Raw genomic sequence first — 23848 nt, 5'->3', positions numbered from 1 at the left:
GAGCCAACTTTAAAGAACTTGAAACTGATATATAGATTTAATAATATTTTTTTCCACCTCAAGGACCGTAGCCAGAATTTTAGAAATACTGAGCTTGTAAATCTGAAAAAACAGCATGCCAAGCTGAAAAAAAGTATTCAGCTTGGCACAAAAAACAAAAGAAAAAAGGAAACTTGCTCAGCTTTGTAAAGTTTGTCTGTCTAAATGCTGTGTTTGTGTTTCAGTACTAACACAATATAGTTGTATGTAGGGTGAGAAATCTACTAACTATATTTTCTTTTAAGTTAGTAAGTAAATTATTTTCTTGGCCTTCAAAAACAGCTTTGTTCACTTAAAAGCTGAATGTTGTTCATGTAGATTGGTAGTTCATGTCCTGTGGATGTTTTAAGTCTCTATCAGTTGCCTGTTGTGACAACACCTAGTAAAATCCCATCCACTGAGGTCTGGTCCAGGTTAGGTCACGTCTTATTGATTGAAATTTCAGACCACTGATGATGCCAAAGATGTTTTGTAGTCTGTTATAGTTAGTGTTTTTACATAACCAAAACCTTTCAACCATCAAGCATTGGCCCAAAAAAATGCTTGTTCCTGTCTTCCCCATCTTTCCCCATACCCAAACTTTGGATTTTTATTGATTTTTTTGTTTTGTTTTGTTTTTTTTAACTTCTCAGGATACCAGATCTGAGACCCTCAATCACTGCTACCCGTTGATAGGATGCCAAGGAGCAGGCCTACACCTTCACCTTGCACAGATGCTCATTAGAACATTGGAAAAAGTTGTGTTGCGACCTGCTGGTGTCAGGAAACCTCGACTGAGTGAGACCTCTTCACTGATGCCTGCAGGCACGCGGGTTTCGCCTCCTCTTACCCGTGCATTGATTGTTGTATCTCCTCCTCATCCCGAGAAAGTTCGCCCTCACAGTCGATTCGTTTTTTATTTTCCCTTTAATTTTGAGGAACTATGGCAGATTCCCAAGAGGACAAGCTGTACAGGGCGGAATATGCCAAAAGCGGCCGTGCATCGTGCAAGAAATGCAAAGAAAACATAGCTAAAGACTCGCTGAGAATGGCCATCATGGTGCAGGTAACGTAGCGACGTGTGGACTCACTTTATCTGAAGAAACCTGCTCTGTTAGCTGCCTCACTGCCACGATGCTGCCACGAATATTAGGTGGTTTATTCCGTGGACATAGTGAGCATTAGTCCGCTAACTGGAGAAGGAGAATGCGTAGTTTATAGTGTGGTTTCAGTTCAGTAGGTTAGGCCCTCGTTAGCATTTAAATGGCTGACATTGTCTATTGAGTTTTGTTCACAAAGAGACACTGAGCCTTTCTTGAGGTGGGATTGTCGCAGTGATGCATCCTGCTTTTCACAAATGTGATGTTTACTGAGACGTTTGTGATGCATCTTGAGGTTATTCCTAAAGTGTGGAGCTGTTTACAATATGTGCATCCGCCTCGGAAAGACAAAATCACAACAGCAACAATAGCAAATACCTACAGGGAATTAATTAACCAATAAGCTAATGTTAAGTAACCTTCGAAGTCAGCCTCCTTATTCATGGCCCGTGGAGCAGCTCCAGGTTTTCAGTCACTGAACCTGAGTCAGACTGAGTCTGTGTGTTTAACAGAAGTCAGCACTGGCACAGGACAGTGTCTTCACTTTATTGTTTATAACATCTTAATGAATGGCCATATTTTAATAAACCATTTTTGTCCAGTTGACAGATAATTTATTTTTCTGCTGAAGAAGAAAATGAATCTGTTTACATGATATGTCTCTTGCATCAAAAGTGCTCCACATTCTTTCTCAAAGTGATAGTAGGTGTTATCTGTGGTACCCAACTCACATTGAAGTATAAGAAACAACATTTATCAGCAAAAGACAACTAATAACACATAACCTCACATCAACTGTCCTAGTCTCTACAAGTAAATCTGCTACGAAATGGTTCCCTTCTTAAACACAGCTTACTGTTTTTATATCTCTGGACGTTATTAGAGAAGAAGAGGCCTTATAACATAATGAGAATGAAACTAAACAGTCATTAAAACACCAGCTTCTACTGTATATCTAGATTGTTGACTATCAGTAAATTCTTCTTCTCATAGGGTTCAACACAGATATATAAATGTCCCATATCACCACCGGCTCACTGTAAACATACTGTATAAATTAAATCTTTTGTGATTGCTCTTTGTCCTCCAGTCCCCCATGTTTGACGGGAAGGTCCCACACTGGCACCACTTCTCTTGCTTCTGGCAGCGAGCATCAGCTCAGTCCACTGCTGACATCGCTGGGTACTCTGACCTCCGCTGGGAAGACCAGGAGAAGGTCAAGAAGGCCATTGAAAGCGGTGGAGCTACAGGAGGTCAGTACTCAACCTTAGTTATGGACTGGACTTGCATTTTAAAGTGTTAATAAAATAACATAATGCTCCACACAGTGACATGTACAGATTCCTTTACTGTCCTAGTTGCTGTCTAGCTGTCCTAGAGAAATGGCTCCTATTAAACAGGTGTTGAGATGAACATCACCATACATCAGTGTGGTGCAACAGCAAGTCCTATTTCTTTGTAAAAATCACTAAGATTTGAGCAGGAAACTGTTGTCAGCTCAGGTGTGAACATTTATAGCAGTTATTTATTTATTTTTAATCAGTAAAAACAAACATAAAAAAATCAATTTGACGTCTCTGGGTCTGAAATAAATTTGCTTCCTGGTGACCACCACCATCTTGCTGACTTCTGTATTCTAGTGTTTTCCTTAGTTGATTACACTGGATGACTTGAAAGTGAAAATTGCATTACTTTCTTCTCGTAGGAAAGGGGGACCAGAAGAGTGGCGCCAAAGGGGAGAAGACTCTGAATGACTTTGCGGTGGAATATGCCAAGTCGAACCGCAGCACATGCAAAGGCTGTGATCAGAAAATAGAAAAGGTTTGCAGCCACTTTTGTAAACTGTTTGACTATAAGAATAAATAAATACTATCAATTTAATCTTTATGCTGTGACTAGTAGATGTTGTGCTTTGTAAGCTGTATCCTATGAAATTGCTTTGCTGAAGCCTGTGATCCTCTGGTCTCTCCTTTAGGATCAGATTCGTGTGTCCAAGAAAACTGTGGATCCAGAGAAGCCCCAGCTGGGTCTGATCGACCGCTGGTACCACACGGCGTGTTTCGTGAGCCGCAGGGAGGATCTGGCCTTCAAACCTGAATACAGCGCTCCCCAGCTGAAGGGTTTCAATGCACTACGGGCTGAAGACAAGGAAGAGCTTAAGAAGAGGCTTCCTGCGGTCAAATCTGAAGGGTGAGACAAAAAAGGAAGGAGCGTATTCTGTTGTGCAGGTTGGGTATTTTTAAGATTATGAAAAAATGTTTGCATTTTGACACTGAGTATTGACAGTGTTCAGTGTTTGGGATCACAAGCCTGGTCAGGTCTGGTGTGTGTTTTGGACAGCTGCACCCTCTCCATCCTCGCCACCAGCCCTGTTTGAAGCCTCTCTGTCTCCCACTGTTCTGCAGCACAAGAAAATTGCTTTAAAGGTGTCCCTGAAAGCCGTCATTGTGTACGCGTACAGGAAAGGGTTGACAGCAGAGTTGGCATGTGACAGGATGATGGCAGTGAGCAGCAGCTCTAGCGGCACGGGACAGTTCGGGCAGAGGAGCAGGAAGCAGTTGATTATGTGGAGCGGGATCCAGCAGATTGTGAAGAGGAAAAGAACCAGGAAAAGCGAAGTAGCCGTCTTCATCTCACGGCGCATGCTTGCCGCAGCCCTCGCTTGTTTCTCCCCTCTGCCACCTTGCTCGGATGCGATGCGTCTCACCTGCTGCTTGACCATGACGAAGATTCGGGCGTAGATGAGAAACATAATCACTAGAGGTGTCAACACACAGGCGAAGAAATTGAAATAGACCATGTAGGTCATGTCAACCACTAAGACAAAGAAACAGTAGCCCGAGTCAGGCGGTGTCTTGTGCCAGCCCATCAGAGGCACGAGCCCGATGAGAAAGGCCAGGAGCCACGTGGCAAGGATGACCAGCACTGCGTTGCGAGACGTCATCAGGACCTGGTAACGGAACGGCATGAAGATGGCCACGTAGCGCTCCACAGCCACTGCCAGCAGGCTGAAGATGGAGCTCTGGGTGAACATTATCAAAACACTCAGCATGAGAAGACACAGGTAGAGACTGTGACGTGGTAAACCGACACCGGTCAGGATGGCACAGGGAATGGCGATCGTGCCCACACAGATGTCAGCGACTGCGAGCGAGACCAGAAAGTAGTTGGTGACGGTGCGTAGCTTGCGGTTTAGGCCCACAGCGATACAAACCAATAAATTCCCGACTGTGGAGAGAAAGGCGATGGCGAGCTCAGCCGCCGTGTAGGCGACATTAGGGGAAATCACAGACTCAGCAGGCGAAGGTGAGGAAGAGGAGGTGACAGGAGCAGTTGAAGAGTTCTGCAAAGGTCGCAGGAAAGGGGGAGACAGATGGGACGAGTGTATAGTTTGCTGAAATGTATAGAGGGTCAACAGTGCACTGGTGTTTTCCATAGTTGTCCTAAGGAGAGAGATAAGATTCAAGTTAGAAGTCAAACTTAACTGCACAGAATGGTGATGAAATGCATGAAATCAGTAGAATTACTCACCAATCCACAGCCGTACGAGCTTGTGTAGTAAGTGTTGTTGCTCAAGAAACCAAGGACTCCATCGTCGCTGTTCTGACAGCAGGGATCCTGATTTAGTACGCCTGTCCTCACATTAAAGATCACATGGACACTTCTGTTTGACCCAGGCTGGAAAACAATATTTTATAGAAATCCCTTCCTCCCTCATGGTGTCATTTGTTGTCAGATAAGGGATGTTTGTCGTGTTTTTTTTTTTTTTGCACTCCAAAGGATCAGACAGAGACGGACTGCCACTGGGTGGTCATTAACTAAAACGTGCGTGTTAGTGTGCGACTGATCTCATGGGGAGCTAATACGTTTTTCTTGTCAGGGCAGGGTGGATGATATCAGCGTTTGACGTCTGGGATTTTAGGGACGTGTACCAGCTTGTGTTTGTGTGTGTCCATTAACTGATGGGGCCCTGATGAATTTGGTTAATGAATGAAGGTGTCAGATTCTGGCTTGTTTGTTCCTAATCTTAGCGATCGTCCTGTCTTCCTTTTTGACCTTAGGAAGTTAATTTGGATGGGGTTTTTTTTTTTTTTGTTCTTTTGTCCCAGCTGAATAATTAGGGGAAAAAAAACAAAACAACAAAAGTTGGAAGGAAACTATTTTGAACTTCTGTTTGCTCTTGCAGAAAACGTAAAACTGATGAGGTGGATGGAGTATCAAAGAAACAAAAGAAGGAGGAAGAGGATCAGAAGAAAAAGCTGGAAGAGCAGTTAAAGGTACCTGTATTTATAATATGCCCTTTTGATTTTATATTTTGTAATAAGCATCACATTGTATTTGGAGACTGCGACATACTTAAGATGCTGCTGTGTTTTTGTGTGTGTTGTTTGCATCCATGCACAGAACCAAAGCCAACTGATTTGGGGAATCAAGGACAAGCTGAGGAAGTTTTGTTCAGTGAACGACATGAAGGAGCTGCTGATTGCAAATGGCCAGGAGGTTCCCTCTGGAGAGTCCAATGTAAGAGAACCTCATTTCATTTTCTGTGGATCTAAACCCTCACTGTGTTCTGAATATTAAAAATCCCAATAGACTTATTAAAATAACTACTGTTGGGAAAAGCTTCATTTCAACAGATTTTTCCAAATCTGAGTTTAAACATTGGGTTTTATGAGATCAAATCATTGTATCTTCATATTAGAGCTGTAAATGAATGTCTTGTGTCGAATTTAAATTAATGTGTGCACTACAATTTCATAATATGTGGAAAAACATTGTAGTATTGAGCCTACTTTTGTATTAGTTACTCGTGAATTAGAGCAAAACAAACTTCTATTATTCAATCTTCTGTTTAAGTTGTACATTTAACACTTTATTTAAATGACTGTTGTAACCAGGGTCCTTGTTATTCCACATGCAGTTACAATTATTGTGTTTTGTGATGAGTGTTGTTTTAATCGACAGGTGGTCGACTGCCTGGCCGACGGCATGGCCTTTGGTGCTTTGGAGGCCTGTAAGGAGTGCATGGGCCAGCTGGTGTTCAAGGGTGATGCTTATTACTGTACAGGCGACATTTCAGCTTGGACAAAGTGTGTGTTCAAAACGGCAACACCCTTACGCAAGGACTGGGTCATCCCCAAGGTAGGTCACCTCGTTTCAGGATTCGCTTTGGTCCTTTTTTTAGAGGCCCCTTTACCTGCTTCAATTGCTAGTCATAGCCCATGAGCAGCATTCAGAGAGGAAGTATCCTTTCAATGGGTGCAGTGTGATTTGACCACCCTTTGGAGAGCAGCTGATATTAGGAGGATATTTATACAAAAATTAAGAATTTTTCCAGTTATATTTAACAGCTTCTAACTAACTCTCCTGTGTTTATCATTTCAGGAATTCAACGAGGTTCCTTTCCTGAAAAAGTTCAAGTTCAAGCGACAGGACAGGGTTTACCCCAAGGAGGCTCCCAACCAAACCCTGACAGCAGCCAAAGCCAAACCCCTGCCGAGTGCATCCAGTGCCCCGACCGAGATACTGCCAGAGGGAGCCCCTTCAGGTGAGAGAAGAGGCTTGAAGGAGTATGTTACTATATGAAAATGCAATTAAATGCTATGGTTTCTTTACTTTGATCTTAAGTTTAAGATTATAAGGTAAACTGCTAAGGCCTAAATCTTCTAAATACATCAATGCAATGTTGTATATCAACAAAGGACTTATATATATTTTGGTTATTCTGTAGACAAACCACTGACGGGTATGAAACTGTTGGCTGTGGGTAAGCTGAGCAAGAACAAGGACGATTTGAAGGCTGCTGTAGAGGAGTTGGGTGGAAAGATCACGGGCACAGCCAGTAAAGCCTCTCTCTGCCTCAGCACCAAGAGTGAGTAATGATTCAATAAAGGGAGAATTAACAAAGTCCCCTCAGTGGTGTATTTATCCACACTGAGAACATAATGTGTAATGCAACATTTTCAACTTCTGACATATTCTTTGTCCTGGTGTTTTCACAGAGGAGGTGGAGAAGATGAGTAAGAAGATGGAGGAAGTGAGGGACGCTGGCGTGCGCGTGGTCTCCGAGGATTTCCTCACAGACATCAAGTCGTCGGGTAAAGCTCTCCAGGAACTGGTCTCTCTGCACGCCATCTCACCCTGGGGCGCAGAGGTCAAAGTCGAGGCTCAGGCTCCGTCCGTGGCCTCCAAGTCTGGAGCGCTGGCTACCAAGAGCACAGGGAGAGTCAAGGAGGAGGAAGGTAAAGCATATTTGTTGCTGTTGTTACTGCATGTGCTAATAGTTGTTTCACTAAATGTTAGCTCCTGCTTTAGAGGGTTGCCTCATATATACTTACAGTTACAGCACTTGACTGTTTTGCTCTTTGTGGATATTCATGTATATTTGTATAAAAATTTGCATCCACACTGTTACAGGTGGCAGCAAAGCCAAGAAGATGAAACTCACAGTTAAAGGAGGAGCTGCTGTGGATCCAGATTCAGGTATTCACAAGTTCTCTGTATTGAATAAATTTTCTCTCTGTCCTTTTTTTTTTTGGTCTGTCTTCTGAATTTGATTGGTGATTTTGGTGATTTATTTATTGATTGATTTTTTTTGTAGGTCTGGAGAACAGCGCTCATGTCCTGGAGCAAAATGGAAAGATGTACAGTGCCACACTGGGTCTTGTGGACATTGTCAGAGGAACTAACTCCTACTATAAACTGCAGCTGCTGGAGGATGATGTACAGAAAAGGTAATTTCACCTCTTTTGGTCATAGTGCAGAGGCTATTAAAAGGAACATTCATGTCAGAAAGGGAGACAACAGACACAGACCTGACTTGTAGTAGCATATCTATCCAAAGACTAACTTGACTTGTCTCTTACGCTGCCCACCTGTCATCTGTGTGCAGGTACTGGGTGTTCAGGTCATGGGGCAGAGTGGGCACCACCATTGGAGGCAACAAGCTGGACAAGTTTCATGACAAGAACTCTGCCCTGGATAACTTCCTGGGCGTGTACAAAGAGAAGACGGGCAACGACTGGGGCTCCTCCAACTTCACCAAATATCCCAATAAGTTCTACCCACTGGAGATTGACTATGGACAGGTACGCACAAACACACACAAAAAGTAGGACACAGTTATCCTACAGTGTATTTATTGTACTTACTAGTGTTATTTTTATGTGTAATCTTTCATGTTACTGGGCAGGATGAGGAGGCGGTGAAGAGGCTGACAGCAACAGCTGGCACCAAGTCCAAGCTGACCAAACCTGTCCAGGAGCTGATCAAGATGATCTTTGATGTGGAGAGCATGAAGAAGGCCATGGTGGAGTTTGAGGTAAGACTTTTTAAATTTCTTCAAAGAACTGTCTACATGTGGGAGAGAAACTACATTCGACAGATCCTGTATGTTTTCCCGCTGTTGAGAAACTAGAATTTACTGAGACCTTCTGTTTAACACCATGGGCTGAAATATGATGGTACATGGGACTTTGCACTCTTGTGTGTGTTCATTACCAATGGCAGCATCATTAGTCTTGTCTTGTCATGTCATGTCTATACTTAACTGAAAGCTTATGTGAACTTCTGTCTTCTTTCCTGTTTTCAGATCGACCTACAGAAGATGCCCCTTGGAAAGCTGAGTAAGAGGCAGATCCAGAGTGCCTATGCTCTGCTCACTGACGTACAGCAGGTCAGTAACCAACAGCTTCTCCTGGGGAGCCATCCCAGTTTTCACCTATTTGTTATGTGTAATTCAAAAAGACACCTGTGACACATTTCTGACATTACAACAAGTCCTTCTATATCAGTCATTGGACCATACATCTGTAGAAAATGTTCTCAGTCTTTTAACAATAACATGAAGTATATTTTTCCTTTTTCATGACAGGCTGTGTCAGATTGTGTTCCAGAGGCACAGATACTGGATCTGTCCAATCGCTTCTACACCCTGATACCTCACGACTTTGGCATGAAGAAACCCCCACTGCTCAACAACCTAGACTACATTCAGGTAAGGGCACACATGTTGCATCATACTGCACAAATTTCTCATTTTGTCATTTCATTGAAAAGCCCAGTGTCCCAGAATTTAAAAATGCGGATGGATAAATACATCTGCATACGTCATTGTCCAGGCTAAAGTACAGATGTTGGACAACCTGTTGGATATTGAAGTGGCATACAGTCTCCTAAGAGGCGGGGCCCAGGATAATGAGAATGATCCCATCGACATCAACTATGAGAAACTCAAAACCAAGATTGAGGTGAGTAGTGGAACTCCATGTTTTAGTCTTTCATAATTATGGACTGTGCGCAACATCGTTCATTTTTCCTTTTCTCTCTAAAGAGAATAATGTTCAGCTTGGTCACTCTAGAAAGAGATTATGAATGGAAAGACTCATTGGTGTGTGATATGTTTATTTCACAGGTTGTTGACAAGAACACAAATGAGGCTGAGATCATTTTGCAATATGTTAAGAACACGCACGCTGCTACACACAACACCTACACACTGGAAGTGCAAGAAGTAAGTAATTATTGGGGGAAAAAAACAGTTTAAACAAGACAAATTTCTGCTTTGAATGTCATGTTGTAAGCGTAAGTGTTTGTTGTAGGTGATAAATTATCAACTTATCTCCTTTCAGATCTTCAAAATTGTTCGTGAGGGAGAGCGCCAGCGGTACCGTCCCTTCGAGGAGTTACACAACCGCCAGCTGCTGTGGCACGGTTCTCGCACGACCAACTACGCTGGTATCTTGTCTCAGGGCCTTCGTATTGCCCCTCCAGAGGCCCCAGTGGTGCGTGGTGTTTGTTATTAGACTGACTTCAAGTCTGTGGGGGAACCAAAAGATGCACTGCTATTTGTTCTGAATATTGATTATAACAAATCACCTTCCCCATTAATAATCACCTGTGTTTTGTAATGTTTTTTGTTGATTTGCACATGTATATCACTGCTATTCGGCTTCTTCTTCTCTAGACCGGTTACATGTTTGGCAAAGGTGTGTACTTTGCTGACATGGTGTCCAAGAGTGCAAACTACTGCCACACCTCCCAGTCGGACCCTGTAGGCCTCATACTGCTGGCTGAGGTTGCCCTTGGCAACATGTGAGTGACAGTGTTAAATTCCTCAAAAAAATGCCTATATATCATCCTTTATTTCTCGAGAGTCTTCTTAAATATGTCTGTAATGGGGATTTAAATTAAATAAAGTGTCATGCTGTTTTTTTCACTGCAGGCATGAACTGAAGAAGGCCTCCCACATTACAAAATTACCTAAGGGCAAACACAGTGTTAAAGGTGAGAAAGCTATAACAGTGTGTTAATGCAAATTATTGTGAACATAGTTATTTAATGGTGAATTATTAGTTAATAATTCAAGGACAGTGATGTTAAGTGTTTATACAACACATTATATAAATAGTAGATCAGTGTAATTGTGGCACCTAGCTACAGTAATGTGAATAATAATGAAGAAATCTGTACTTCTGAAAGTAATGCAATTGCAGAATGCTAATAATATATTAATAATAATGTGTGTATAATGTACTGTCATTGATTGGACATTAACTTAAGTGCCTCTTCATAGACCTTTTACTCTAACATTTCTTTTTCTTTTCAGGTTTGGGTAGAACTGCTCCTGATCCAAGTGCTGCTACCAGTTTAGATGGGGTGCAAGTGCCTCTGGGAAAAGGAGTCCACACCAACATCGATGACACAAGTCTACTGTACAACGAGTATCCTTTAATATTTATCTCCTGGTTTATAATGTGTATAACATTTTTGTCAAAAGGTCCTACATTTTTCTATATAATTAATTCCAATCAGTACATATTGTTTTTGACTTTGAATGAACTGACTCAAGTTGAGTGTGTGACCATTAAATTAAAGGTTGAGTTTTCATTTTCAGTTTTACTCTTTTGCTAAGATCTCACAGCTTGATTTTCAGTCTGAGTATGATGTTGCTGCTGTGATTTCAAAATTAAATTGATCTTCTTTTCTAACCTCCTAATCATGATGTACACCACTCTGAGGCACCAATATTTTTTCATACCTGGATGAAATTAGCTATTTTGACATAAAAGGTTTACCTGAATTGGCAGCCACTAAATGTCGAGTTTTAAGACAAGACATGAAAAAATAATATAATTATTAATGATCTCTAACCCTATTTCTGTTCACCTCTCATGTCTGGAATTTGTGTGTTGGCCACGTCATATGTATAGTCTGTCTCCATTTTCCTTAATCACTGCTCCTCCAGGTACATTGTGTATGATGTAGCGCAGGTAAACATGAAGTATCTCCTGAAGATCAAGTTTAACTACCAGACGTCCCTGTGGTGAGAGCGACTGTGTCCGAACCTTCTTCAGTGAAAACAAAGACCACTGTTGCCTCCAAACGCTTGGGCTACATTCTCTGCAACAGAAGATGTTTGGCAAAGGAGTGATGCTATACCCTACTTCGCAATTGTCTTTGGAAATCTCTAGTCACTTTATTGCTTTTTCCATCAGGTTTACTAGCTGGCAGCCTTCCTTAGTGTTGCATTACGTACTTAAATACCTACTTCTGGCACATAAGACTGCAGATCACAGCTCAATACAGTAGTTGCATACAACACCATCTTGTGTATACAACATAAAAGGTTTTGGTTTAGAGATGGACATCAGAAATGTTAGTTTTCTGTCTGTTTATCTTGAATTTGAGAATGATCTTATTTGTTCATTCTTAAAAAAAACTGTAGTTAATAAGGCATAGTACTTAAATAGTTTGGAGTTGTGAACAGCCAGTCTGCAGACATACCCAGGCCAGTGATTATATTTTGCAAAGGTTCCCCAGCAAAATAGCCACTAAGATGAACATTTTGTAGACTGTTGTGTTAAAAGATACTGTACAAGGTTTGAGCGGTATATATGTTTTGCTGTTTGTCTCTGAAGTTGTCTTCCTTGCCGAAAGTAATCAAAAATAAACCAATAAACAATGTAGTTCATGTTTATGCAAAGTATTCTGTGACAGAAGCAGCTGCCATGATATGTGGTACACTTTTTCTTAGTGTTTTTTTTTTTTCTTGCTTACCTCAAACAAAATAAAAGATTGAGAGAAAATTTCATGCATGTTTGTAAATTGTTTTATTTTCTTGTAGGCTACTCCGTGTTAGATCCTATTGTGTATCCTATTTGGATTTGATTTGAGTGGGGACATGAATATAAATCTGTACGTTTTTCAAACTAATGGGATAGGACTTTAGGGCTTTCTCTTCTTTCTACATTGGGTAAGTCAAAGGTCAGGGTCAGCAAGGAATGTGTATGAAATTTGTTAAAGAAATTAGGGTGTTATATGAAACAATGAAGGGCTGATTCTGTGTGCTCGTGCTGATTACAGTTTTTCATTTGAAACGGTTTTCTAAGCATTTTCTGTAACATCTTATACGAAAACTTGGATTGATATAAAGTGCAAGTGACAGTGTATGTGAATATATTATACAAAGTGATAGTCCAACCATCGGTTTGTGAAAATTATGCAATTTTTATTTCTCAAATCGCCCTCCAGACAGCGTCCCGACCCAGAATGCATTTTGACAAGGTCTTTGAAAAAGCGGCGCGGCTAATTCAAGATGGCGGAGATGGACCAGCTGTTAGACGAGAGTGAGTAACAACACAAATTCAAGGAGTTTTGCAGTGTAAACACACAACGGTCGCGTGGTGATAAAATACGTATTTAGTGATTAAATGCTATCGTTGTCCATATAAAGAATATCGTAAGTTTTGGGCAGAGTTCGTAAAGTCATTTTTAGACGAAGAGAGATACCGGTCTGCCCAGGTCAGCTAACGCTTGTTAGCAGGATAGGCTAACCATAGCTAATGTAGGAGTTGAGCAAGTTACTTTAGCCCAACTGGGTAAACAAATAACGTTAGCTTAGCTACGAGCTAACGTCTGCTAACCCTACATCGTACGCAGTAATAACAAAAGGACTGCTAAAACGTCTATCTTTGCAAAGTACACACGCTAGCTGCTAGCTACGTGTTTTTCTGGGTATAGTTTCTTTAGTCTTCCGTGACACCTTCCTTATATTTAACGGTAGTTAGCGCTGGTTAAGGTTGCATGGTAACGCGTTGAATTTCATTTTGACAAGCTGGTGAGGGGAAACTAGCTACGTTACTTGGCTAGTTATCACCTGAAATAGTCGTGTTAGTCGATGTGAATGTAGTTAAGGTTTCTGAATATTATCTCTAGATTATAACTTAGTATAACGTTAGCTTGTCCAGCTCATTTCCTTGATGTGGTCTGGCCAGCTGATGTTTTACCCGTACTTGACAGCTCATATTGGGGGTAAAGGCCTAACTGACTGCGCTAGCTTTCTCTATATCTAACTTCAGTTTAACCCAGCTGGCTGCTGTCAGTGTTTAAAGGATAGTCTCGTAGACGTCAGTAATTTACATTCGTTCTCTTTGATAGCCAAAATACACGAATCATATTAACTTAAAACTAGAGAGCATGGCCTTAATGATCTTTCTCATCACAGTGACATGATTAATAAAAAAAATGTGCAGCATTTTATATTTAGTGTAATACTCTTAGTTGTCCGTTTATTAGGGATATCTAGGTAAAAAATAATGCAGTCTAATACATAAAAAAAATTATGTTAACTGGTGTCCTATTATTTTCTCCACCCCATTCAAAACAATTAGGTCAGGCTAAACAACAAATCTACCTTTTCGTGTAATACAATACAATTAAACAGCACCACAGACTACATTCTGCAAAATGATCATAAAGTTGAATCAGCACCTCTTTAACAGTCTCAACAAAAACTGAACATTACAATCCTTATTGGTAGGATTTATTGCAAGACTATAGCATTAGTTTTTGGTAGGTGTTCCTAATAAACTGACAACTGAGTGTATGTGTTTTCTAATGCTGTTAGTGTGATACTGTAGATTGATGTAGCCCAATTTGTCCTCTTCCCCAGGCTCTTCAGCAGAGGCACTTGTCAGTCTAAAAGGTATGTGGGCACTTTCTGTATCTGTCATTCTCTACATTTGTTCTTGGCACTGTGTGAAAGTGCACTGGGTGATACTGGAAACTGAGTGTAAATCTGTATATGATGAGACATACTTTTTCAGTGAAGGTGAATCCGATTTTATGTTGTCTGTATGTGTATTCGCTAACACACGCTATAGGTTTGGTGTTTGAGTGTTATGAGGAATCTTAACTCTTTCATTGGATCTGCCGCAACAACAAACTTACATTGACAACTGATGCTACCTTAAGATTATGCATTCCTGAATACAGTGGAAATAGTTGTGCTATAATGGTTTCCATTGCAGTTTTGTCCCTAGATCTGCAAAGATAAATGTTTGTAAGAACATGATCTGTTTCATTTGTAAATGAAACATTTGGATTTGAATGTGATTTGAGAACAGCTTGTAGTCCTTGCACTATTTTGAACAAATGCATTGGTTTTATTACAGAGGGCAGTTTGTCCAACACTCTGAATGAAAAGAACAGCTTCCCTAGAGCTCACAACACCAGGGGACGACACTCCTCCCTCACAATGGACACGGTAAGAGAAATAGTGTTAGTCAGTTATGCCAGGTAAACTTATGAAAAGGAAGCAGTAGGGCAGCTTCTGTTACATGCTGTTAAATGAAAGCTACACTTTAACTATTAAATAACAAGTTAGTTCTTATGGTGTAATAAAGTACAACACAAACACAAAACTCAGATTCATCAAAATTTCTTGGTTCATACCTGCTTGTTTTTATTGCTTCATCAAATCTTTTCACACTAGTGTGATGTCAAAATATAGATTAGGAAGGAATATCCATTCCACGTCCAGCTGGTATGTACCTGGTCTAGTGCAAATTTCTGAATGTCAGTGGCACAGTTGTGGACTGTTCTGGAAACAGCTGTCCCACATGTCAGGAGGCAGTGTAGTAAAAACTGCAGTCTAGTCCCCATAAGCCCAGAGGAATATGTGGCAATGTGATTGAGGACGATATTTTCACCTCACCAGAAAATTCTTTGTAACGCAAGTAGTAAAAAATTTCTGCATACAAAAGGCAGTTTCAGTTTCAGTTTTTTTTCTACTGCACATTAAATACATTTCTTTGAAATTACACATGAATAATACACACAGATATTTCTGCCTGGTATGAAAAATCTTTCATTCTTTCAGAAGTATTGACTCTTTTCACAAACTTCTGTCCACATTCGTCCTTCCAGCCCACAAGGAGCTCAAAGAGGAGCCGTTTGTTTCGGGAGGAAGATGAGCAGCCTCAGCAGCGTCTCCCCTCCAGATCCCCTCGGAGGAGCCAGAGGGTCACCACCACACCACAGGTAAAACCTACACACCGTCTGAGTGAGCAAAACAAGAGAGAGGCAGTGATTGATCAGAGTGCAGGGGTCACATGGAGTGTGTGCCAAAACATTGTTGACAGTTAAATTAACTTAACCATGTATCATAAGGCAGCAGACACCAGATTTGCTGCTTGTCGTTGAAAATTATTTGGATACAAATGCAAATCCTTAGCATGCTGTGTTCTGTGTCTTCCTGTGATTTGTTAGTAGAGAGCTGCATATAGAATGACTCTTGTTTTAATGTTTTTCTTTACAGAAGTTTTCTAATGTGGTGACACCTGATAAAAAGGCATCCCAGAAAATAGGGCTGAGACTAAGAAACCTCCTAAAGCTACCCAAAGCTCACAAATGGTGCATCTATGAGTGGTTCTATTCCAATATTGACAGGTAAAGTCTCACTTTCACCTTGAGGAGACAGTAATGTTAAACAGGTACACACAGATACAAGACAGAAGAAATTAGGCTGCCTGCACATAAGTGCATAAGTGACCTCTGCTTGTCTCTTCATTTGGTGCAGAGTGAGTGTAAAGAGCTCAGCACAAAGCTGATACATCATACAATTTATCCTCTCTGTATAAAGCAAGTGTTAAATTCAAGACCCCAATCACATGTACTTTCAAATTAAACTAATTATTCACATCGCTGAACTAACTCAGTCATTATAGCTTTAATATTGTTATAATTTCTTAACAATATACTTAGATTTCCAGAAGCCTAATAAACTTTTTGATTAGCTGTACTTGACTACTTTTAAGCTACAAGTTTTGTCAATACATTTTTCTCTAAAATGTTTTTTCACTTTTATCTTTTCTTCCAGACCTCTTTTTGAAGGTGACAATGAATTCTGCTTGTGCCTCAAGGAGTCTTTCCCCAACCTGAAAACAAGAAAACTGACAAGAGTTGAGTGGGGAACAATCAGGAGACTGATGGGAAAACCTCGACGGTATGCTGTGATCTTTACACTTAAAGCTTCTACATGCCATTTTCATTCATTGTTTTTTTCCCCCAGTTTTTGTCTGATACTGTGTTTGAAACTGTATTTTCCGTACCACTGTTTCCTCAAAGACTTACTCTGTAAAGAGAAACAGTGTTACAACTCTATGCTCTTCTGTTCTATCCAGGTGTTCGTCAGCATTTTTTGCTGAAGAGCGAACAGCGCTGAGACAGAAGAGGCAGAAGATGCGCCTGCTGCAGCAAAGGAAACTGTCTGATGTGTCAAACTGCAAAGACCTTCCTGATGAAATTCCCCTGCCTCTGATCATTGGAACCAAAGTCACTGGTAAGATGCCTGAAATGTAGAACCAAGAACCCAAGTCCTAATTACAGTGACTGAAGCGTTGAATGCGGGGATTGGCTCATATGGAAATCCAAACCTCATAGTGAAACTAAGGATGTCCCACACAGATCTGTGCGATACACCAATTCTGTTTATTTCTTTAACAGCTCGACTCCGAGGTGTCCATGATGGGCTGTTCACAGGGCAGATTGATGCAGTGGACACCAGTGCTGCCACCTATCGTGTCACCTTTGACCGCAGTGGCCTGGGAACACACACTGTGCCTGACTATGAAGTCCTGGTAAGATTGGCTTGTGGGCTTGCTAACAGCTCCGCTGAGTGTTTGAGGTGATGCATGCAGCAACCTTAGTTTGTCTGCCTTTGTTTTTGCCACTCATACAAATAATGGTGGAGTGTAATTAAAAATTGGAAAACAAGAAATAATCAAGATATAAAACTGTACAGTAGCTGTACTAAAATAATTTCTTGATTCATTCTTATGCATCCAGTGATGTTTGTATTTTCCAGAGCAATGAACCCAATGAGACCATGCCCATTTCAGCCTTTGCCCAGAAGCACCGGGCATCACGCTACACCCAAAACCTCATGACTCCACCTAGGGGACCCTACCCGTCCGCTACTACTCCTGTCCTCATGGTAATATGAATCTACACCTAACATTTGGGCAGTCATCCAGTTATTCTGAGGTTATGTTTAACATATCTAGTCCAAGAAGACTGTAAATAAATGCATGCAGAAGTGTATTTATTCCGGCAGTATCATATTTAATCAAGTCATCACAGAAAAAAATAAAAAGATTGAATTGAAGGACTTGAAGTTTTCAGCAAAAAGTTCGTTCTAATCTAAAAGTGAACCTGATTTTGTGTTATCAGCAACATGGTTTCTGTGAATGAGAGAGTAAATGAAAATAAACTGATCAGAGAACAGAACAAGTGTGGATCATACTGCAGCAAGTCTTCCGAAAAATGTCAGATCTCTTCCTCTAGATTGCTTATGACGATGAATGACTCCATTGTGCAAAAAATTTTTTTACAACAGGACAATGACCCTCTTATCAATCAGTCACCATGGAGGAACAAATTGCCCGGTGCTGAGGGAGATACTCTGGGAGGATTTCCTGTCAAGTTCCTGGTCCAAGTGGTAAATAATGTAAAACTGAGAGCTACAAGGTGACCTCCTAAAATGTTTTAACAAATTGTTTTAACAAATCCTTTTTTTTTCCCCATGATTAGACAAGGCTGTCCAAAATCCTCATGATCAAGAAAGAGCACATCAAGCACTTGAAGGAAATGAACACGGAGGCAGAAAAACTGGTACAATCTTTATTTTTCTTTTTTTTAAAGTTTCTTCAATTCATATTAAATGTGTCTGAGATGCATGCCTCAGGCCCACGCAAACTGTGTTTGTGTTTTTGTGTTCAGAAGTCGTACTCGATGCCTATTGACCTAGACTTCCAGAAGCGATATGCTACCACAGTTCTTGAGCTGGAGCAGCTCAATAAAGATCTCAACAAGGTGCTGCATGAGGTTCAGCAGTTTTGCTGTGAGGTAAGTCAGCACATACACTTCAGTACCATCACTAATCATTGGCCCCTGAAGCTAAGTACAAGAACGTAATATTTCATGCCCTGCTCAGTCTTGACCAGTCTGGAAGAAATGAACTAGTAGGGTCTTTTTAAAGATGGGAATCAACAATGTGTGTCTGTCCAGCTCGCTCCGGATCAGGGCATGGTTCCAGCTGACCATCCCACAGAGCTGCGGAGGCGCTGTGAAGAAGAGGCCCAGCAGATGGTGCAGCTGAGTAACTCCCTGAAGGACGGACAGCATAGTGTGACAAACCCCAGTCTCACACACCTCATCTCCCACCTCACTGCTCTGCTCCTGCAGATCAAGGTAGAGGACATGTAAACACACTGCTGCTCTCTGCTTTCATTCCTGCACACACATTTCTAAACATATGTCAGGATGACACCGGACATGCTCAGTGGGTCGAATTCTGGTTTAAATTTATTCCTTTGTGTTTCTGTGATGAAAATAGTGGATTTATTTTGAAGCATCATGTCATAAATTATCTGTTCTTCTGGCTTGTTTCAGTGTCTGGCAGATGGAGGAGACTTGAATTCGTTTGAGTTCAAATCTCTAACAGACTCCCTTAATGACATTAAGGCATCGATTGATCCCTCCAACCACAGGCAAGTGACCCTACAGTGTTTCCACCTACACTGCTGTACGTGTTATTGGATGGCAAGAGCCATAATTTCATGTGTTTAAATAATATGCACAAGCAATGTTTTTTTTTTTTCCTTTTTTGGTGCCCTGTAAGTCCGGTTCACTGTTAATCCCCACTAAACTTACCGTCTCTCTTGTCTTTCACAGTTGTTTCCAGAATAATGTTGAGATCCACGTGGCACACATCCAGAGCGGCCTTAGTCAGCTGGGCAATCTGCATGCATTTGCTGCCAACAACACCAATGCAGTCTGAGTAACCTGCATCGTCCTCACCACACACAGGTGCATGCACACACAGGTGTGGTCCATTCATTCTGTCTTTTGAGATGGTGCTTTCCCCTGAACTGTCAGTAGACTGTGAACAAAAGCCTGCGTGGATGTTGTGGACCACCTCTACACAATCTGAATTTGGATGTCCCAGTGAAACAACTCTGCCCAGGTTCCTGAAGCATTGTCTTGAATGGAGGGAGGATGTCTTAAGTATTTTACCCACCCATTTTATTGTATGAAAATGTTTGTGCACCCAATTGAACACAAACCCGAGTCTATCACTATGCTATTGCCACAAATCCACTTCTCCAAACTCTCAATGGTTATTTATTGGTTTCACGTGCCAAACATTGAATTCTTACAGTTTTTATAGTCCATATTTATTTATTTTTGAGTAGGTGTGTATGGTTATGAAACAATATTTTGCTATCTCTAAAGTTTCCCCCTGTATGTGTTGTGTTCTGTTGCTCCACTGATGATAAGCACAGGGGAGGCTAAAGAATGTTTTATAAAATTGTTTATTGTAGATAATTGTACAATATCTCTAATTATTAGGACTATTGTCAACATTTCTGCTGTGTATTCAGAAATGACTTTTGTAATTTTGTGTGCACTGAAAAGAGATTTTGGTATTTTTATAAAGGAGAACTCTGGGGTTTTGATGCCTTTTACTCCCTAAGATGATCTTAGCATTTCCACATTTGGCATGGCTGTTGCTGCAACCTCCACACTAAGCCTGCATCACCGATGTAACCATGAAAATTGAAGTCAGCAGTTTTTTCCTAGAGAATCTCCTTTTTCAGTTTTGTAAAGTTGTATATGAGAGAGCCTCAGGGCAATTGTATATAAATGTTTCCGTCTTTTTATATTAAACATAATATTGCAAAGCAGTATTTGTTTTTTACTTTTTAGTCTTTTATTAACACATGAAACAAATGAGTTTTTTTACAATCCAGATTTATTACTATTTTACAATAAATACAAATTTTCCTTTTATGCAAACAAACAATTGAATACCACACCTCTTATGATACAAGTATTGTCCTTAATATCAGATCTTATGATACATGTAGCTGTCTTTATATCAGCTCTTATAATAGATCACATAAAGCCACCAAAGCCAGCCATAGCCTCGTTTTCCCAGTCAGAGTCTGAATCAGTAAAGTCCTGTGCCTCAGTGGCGTGGATTGGGGAAAAGTGACTGAACCTGTCACCTGTGGCCCTCACCTGTGGATACTGGATTTGGCATCCATTATCCTTTGGTGATGACCTGTTGAAGTTATTTTGGGTTGGGATGGGAGGGATCACAACTTTCATCTCTGGGCCAATGGTTTTGTTGGGTGGGAAATTGTCATATTCCACCAGAACTTTTGGACCCTGGTGTCCTGTCATGTTGGCCTCAATGTCCTTGGGATACAGATGGACGTTACAGCATGGCACATCAACGCTCAGCTCGTGTCGCTGCATCTGCTCGGGCTTCACTCTGGTTCCCTCCTTCTCATAGATGCAGGAGACCGATGTGTGTTCATAGCTGCTGGGTTTGGTGGATAGACTGGTCCGGTGTGAATCCTCAGCGTTTTGGTGCATTGTAGGTCTGAAACTGTCCTCTAATCCAAAACCTCCTATCCTGTGTGGCTCTGCGCCATGGTTGTTGTCATAAACTAAAAGATGAAGCAAAAAGAGAATGAAGCAGTTGGTTCTGAGACAACATTTATTCTCTATTCGCTCTGGTAGTTGGTAGTTTCCGAAGAAACTTATTATGTAAACTTAGGTGAATTGAAACTTAGTATAAAATACATTAAGGATAGTTCAGTAACAAACTACGATATTCTCCAGGGGGAGAAGTTAATGTAATTTTTGTGTAAAAAAATATAAAATAACTGAAAATAAGAGTCTTAGCATCACTAATAATTACCTTTCTCTGGGCCCATCCTGCTCTGGAGTTGGCTGAAGGGTCCAGCTGCTGGTGGATTGGCGACCTTCATGGACACTGATGAGCCAACTTGGCGACGAGACTTGGCCCTTCTGTTCTGAAACCACACCTGGAATTGGTTGGCGAAAAAAAAAAATTAACATAAGGACATTTGACCCCATTTGGTCATATTTTACAATTCCATAAATCTGACATCTAAAGAAAGGTTATTAAGATCCCATGATATTAAGTGACTCTTTGATAGTTAAAGTCAGTCAAAATGAGGCACTGTACCTGAATTCTGGACTCCGGTAGCCCGGTCAGAGCCTCCAGTCTCTCTCGTAGGTAGATGTCAGGGTACTTTGTATCTGAGTAAACTTTCTCCAGCACCTCAATTTGCTGCTGGGTGAAGTTGGTCCTCTTTCTCCTGTGGGTGAGTATGGCCACGCATTTATCCGCCCTTGGTACAGAGTTTGCAGAGTTGAAGTAGTTTGTCACATCTGAGGCTCCATATTCTGAAAAATGAACAAACAAACAATACGTTTAGTTATCAAAGTAAGAAGGAGTCAAAGAGAGTGGAACTGGACTTGTGCGTAAATTACGCACAGAATCAGCACTGACTCTTATTTTCGGTGTGACATCTGTCTCGAAAGCTACTTATTCTTTCGTACGCTGTGTCATACCAAGTGAAAGCAATGAAAATGTTCGCCACCGACCTGAGTTCACCATGCTGTTCATCTGCAGAGGCCCTTCGTGATACATCTGGAAATGATTCAGATCTCCAACGCGCATATTCCCATGAACTGCAGACATGATCCTGTACGTCTTATCACCAGCGACTGACTGAGTTTGAGACCTGTGCTCTCGCCGGGGTTAAATCCCCCCGTGATCAAAGGTGATGCTGTCTGAATGTGTGAATGGGGAAGCCATCAGCGCCGGCTGGCACTGCAGCGGCCGTGCAGCAACTTCAGACGTCTGCAGGCCGGCGGAGGTGTGAAGCCATCACACCTGGGACGGTGGAGCGGCCGCAGGTCTCTTTAAAGGGTTTTTAATGGAATCTGCATGCGCAATACACATCGGCAGAGAAAACATTTATCCGCTTTGGAATGGACGAAGCAATAATGGACCTGTAACCTTCAAAGCGGGACAGTCGGAAACTGCCATTTCCTCAACAGGTTAGAGGATCACAACTTCTGCGGTGTGTTGCTCGATGATAACAGAAATTAAAAGAATTTTCAGCAATATATATAGTAATTATTGTTTTTCATTAAAAGAAAAAAATAAACATATTTCCATATATGTAATCAACTGGAACCATTCCACTGAGCTACACACTACGTGGCTTCAGGCTCTACACATCTAGATATTTGTGTACATAAGGAAATATTTTATATTTTATACTTTATTAGTATGACAGAAAATACACAATAGATATTTTGCAAAAATAAAACAAAGGTACAGTATGTAATGCAAAATGTGTTCTTGCAACCTGAAATACAAGCTGATTTTGCAGCTAGACATATTCTTACATGGTTGCAATTTTTTTTTTCTGTCTGTTTAGATGTCAAAGTATATACATTATGTTTTATAAAAGGTGCAAGTCTTCTGAGACTTGGCCCTCAACACTGATCTACAGTAGGCCTATATAGGAAATGATGCTTCCTGTCCCCTTTGAGTGGCAACAAAGTTAATCTCAATACACAAACCTCAGTTCAAAAGTACTCAGGAGCGGTCACTTGTCATTGAATGGGTCACTTTGATTTGGTTCAGAGGGGGGTCAAGTTAAGAGTTCAGATAGCATCACAGACAGACTAATTTGCTCCCATATATTTGGACAAGAATTTGCAGTAGTTAACTTTTATGGTCACAGATTCTTTTATTAATGATCCAAGATTATTATTCTTTTTTGAGTGATTGTTGTTCATACTTGGTTAATCACGTTACATTTTGTGCCTCATATTTAATTGCTCTGGGTGTGGGTTGACATGATTGCTGCAATATAAACTGAAAATATAAATGACTGCCAGACTCTTTACCGCATCCCAGTTCATAGGATTTATTGGATCCAGCTGTTACTGGATTAAGTCATTGGGGAACATATTGCATTTTTGGTTAATGAGTCTTAGACAGCACTTAATCAGGCCTGTAGCATAGAGCAGCAACGATTTTGTACAGTAATTTTCTTGTTGATCTCTGTGGGAAAATGACTTGATAGCCATTTTGTCGTTTCACATCCACTGCAGCACTTATCGATCTCTGCCCTTTGACACATACTGCTGTTCAGGTAGAATGTGATTGTTGGTAAACGCATTCACAGTTCACAAGTTCCTTTGTCTGAGGACCCTAATTGGGTGTTGCCTGTGTGCACAGGCCAGATTGCTATGCTAAAATCAGGCTGTTGAAGTTCCTGATCCTTTGTAATGATCAGTGACAGGTTTTCTGAGAGTTACCAGCAAATCACGAAATAGACAGTATACTCTACACTTGTGGCCACAAGCACTCCAGTCATGGCTTATGAAAAATATGAATTTAGCAATGCAAGAACAGGAAAAGTGTGATGCACTTTTACTTTTATTGTTTGAATGTAGTCATAATTTTCAGTTTGGCAGCCCATGTCAGAAATGACATTTTAATTAGATTAAAAGAACCCAGTTCTAAGTTGATCGATGTTGGCATATTG

At 40.9% G+C, this 23848-nt stretch overlaps 4 protein-coding genes across 4 annotated transcripts; 2 read left to right on the top strand and 2 right to left on the bottom strand.

Annotated features, from left to right (window-relative positions):
- The first annotated feature begins 861 nt into the window (after positions 1 to 861).
- parp1 (poly (ADP-ribose) polymerase 1) lies at positions 862 to 12210 on the top strand. Its single transcript, XM_041065036.1, has 23 exons — positions 862 to 1084; positions 2209 to 2371; positions 2824 to 2939; positions 3094 to 3308; positions 5305 to 5395; positions 5523 to 5639; positions 6084 to 6260; positions 6504 to 6666; positions 6850 to 6990; positions 7121 to 7360; positions 7536 to 7601; positions 7720 to 7852; positions 8011 to 8206; positions 8311 to 8439; positions 8710 to 8793; positions 8992 to 9114; positions 9239 to 9367; positions 9532 to 9630; positions 9749 to 9901; positions 10084 to 10211; positions 10342 to 10403; positions 10726 to 10840; positions 11365 to 12210. Exons 1-23 carry the CDS (start codon positions 962 to 964, stop codon positions 11444 to 11446), a joined length of 3045 nt encoding a protein of 1014 aa, XP_040920970.1. The 5' UTR covers positions 862 to 961; the 3' UTR covers positions 11447 to 12210.
- Positions 3433 to 4554, bottom strand: LOC121199461 (adenosine receptor A1-like). Its single transcript, XM_041064161.1, has one exon. The coding sequence runs from the start codon at positions 4552 to 4554 to the stop codon at positions 3433 to 3435; it is 1122 nt and encodes a 373-aa protein (XP_040920095.1).
- Positions 12211 to 12693: 483 nt separating the features above from the next.
- Positions 12694 to 20140, top strand: lin9 (lin-9 DREAM MuvB core complex component). The gene is made up of 15 exons (XM_041065179.1): positions 12694 to 12745; positions 14071 to 14103; positions 14573 to 14664; positions 15327 to 15440; positions 15718 to 15848; positions 16279 to 16404; positions 16583 to 16740; positions 16905 to 17038; positions 17266 to 17394; positions 17797 to 17898; positions 17991 to 18071; positions 18180 to 18305; positions 18468 to 18650; positions 18852 to 18949; positions 19134 to 20140. The coding sequence occupies exons 1-15, from the start codon at positions 12715 to 12717 to the stop codon at positions 19237 to 19239; spliced, it is 1644 nt and encodes a 547-aa protein (XP_040921113.1). The 5' UTR covers positions 12694 to 12714; the 3' UTR covers positions 19240 to 20140.
- A 217-nt stretch (positions 20141 to 20357) lies between these two features.
- mixl1 (Mix paired-like homeobox) lies at positions 20358 to 21981 on the bottom strand. Its single transcript, XM_041064820.1, has 4 exons — positions 21885 to 21981; positions 21463 to 21683; positions 21172 to 21298; positions 20358 to 20917 (listed from the first exon to the last, which is right to left on the bottom strand). The coding sequence occupies exons 1-4, from the start codon at positions 21979 to 21981 to the stop codon at positions 20358 to 20360; spliced, it is 1005 nt and encodes a 334-aa protein (XP_040920754.1).
- Positions 21982 to 23848: the final 1867 nt, after the last annotated feature.

The sequence above is a fragment of the Toxotes jaculatrix genome, chromosome 19, assembly GCF_017976425.1.
Source record: "Toxotes jaculatrix isolate fToxJac2 chromosome 19, fToxJac2.pri, whole genome shotgun sequence".
Lineage (NCBI taxonomy): Eukaryota > Metazoa > Chordata > Actinopteri > Toxotidae > Toxotes > Toxotes jaculatrix.
Note: the sequence above shows the minus strand (reverse complement) of the source record. Positions and strands in the feature narration are given on the sequence as shown.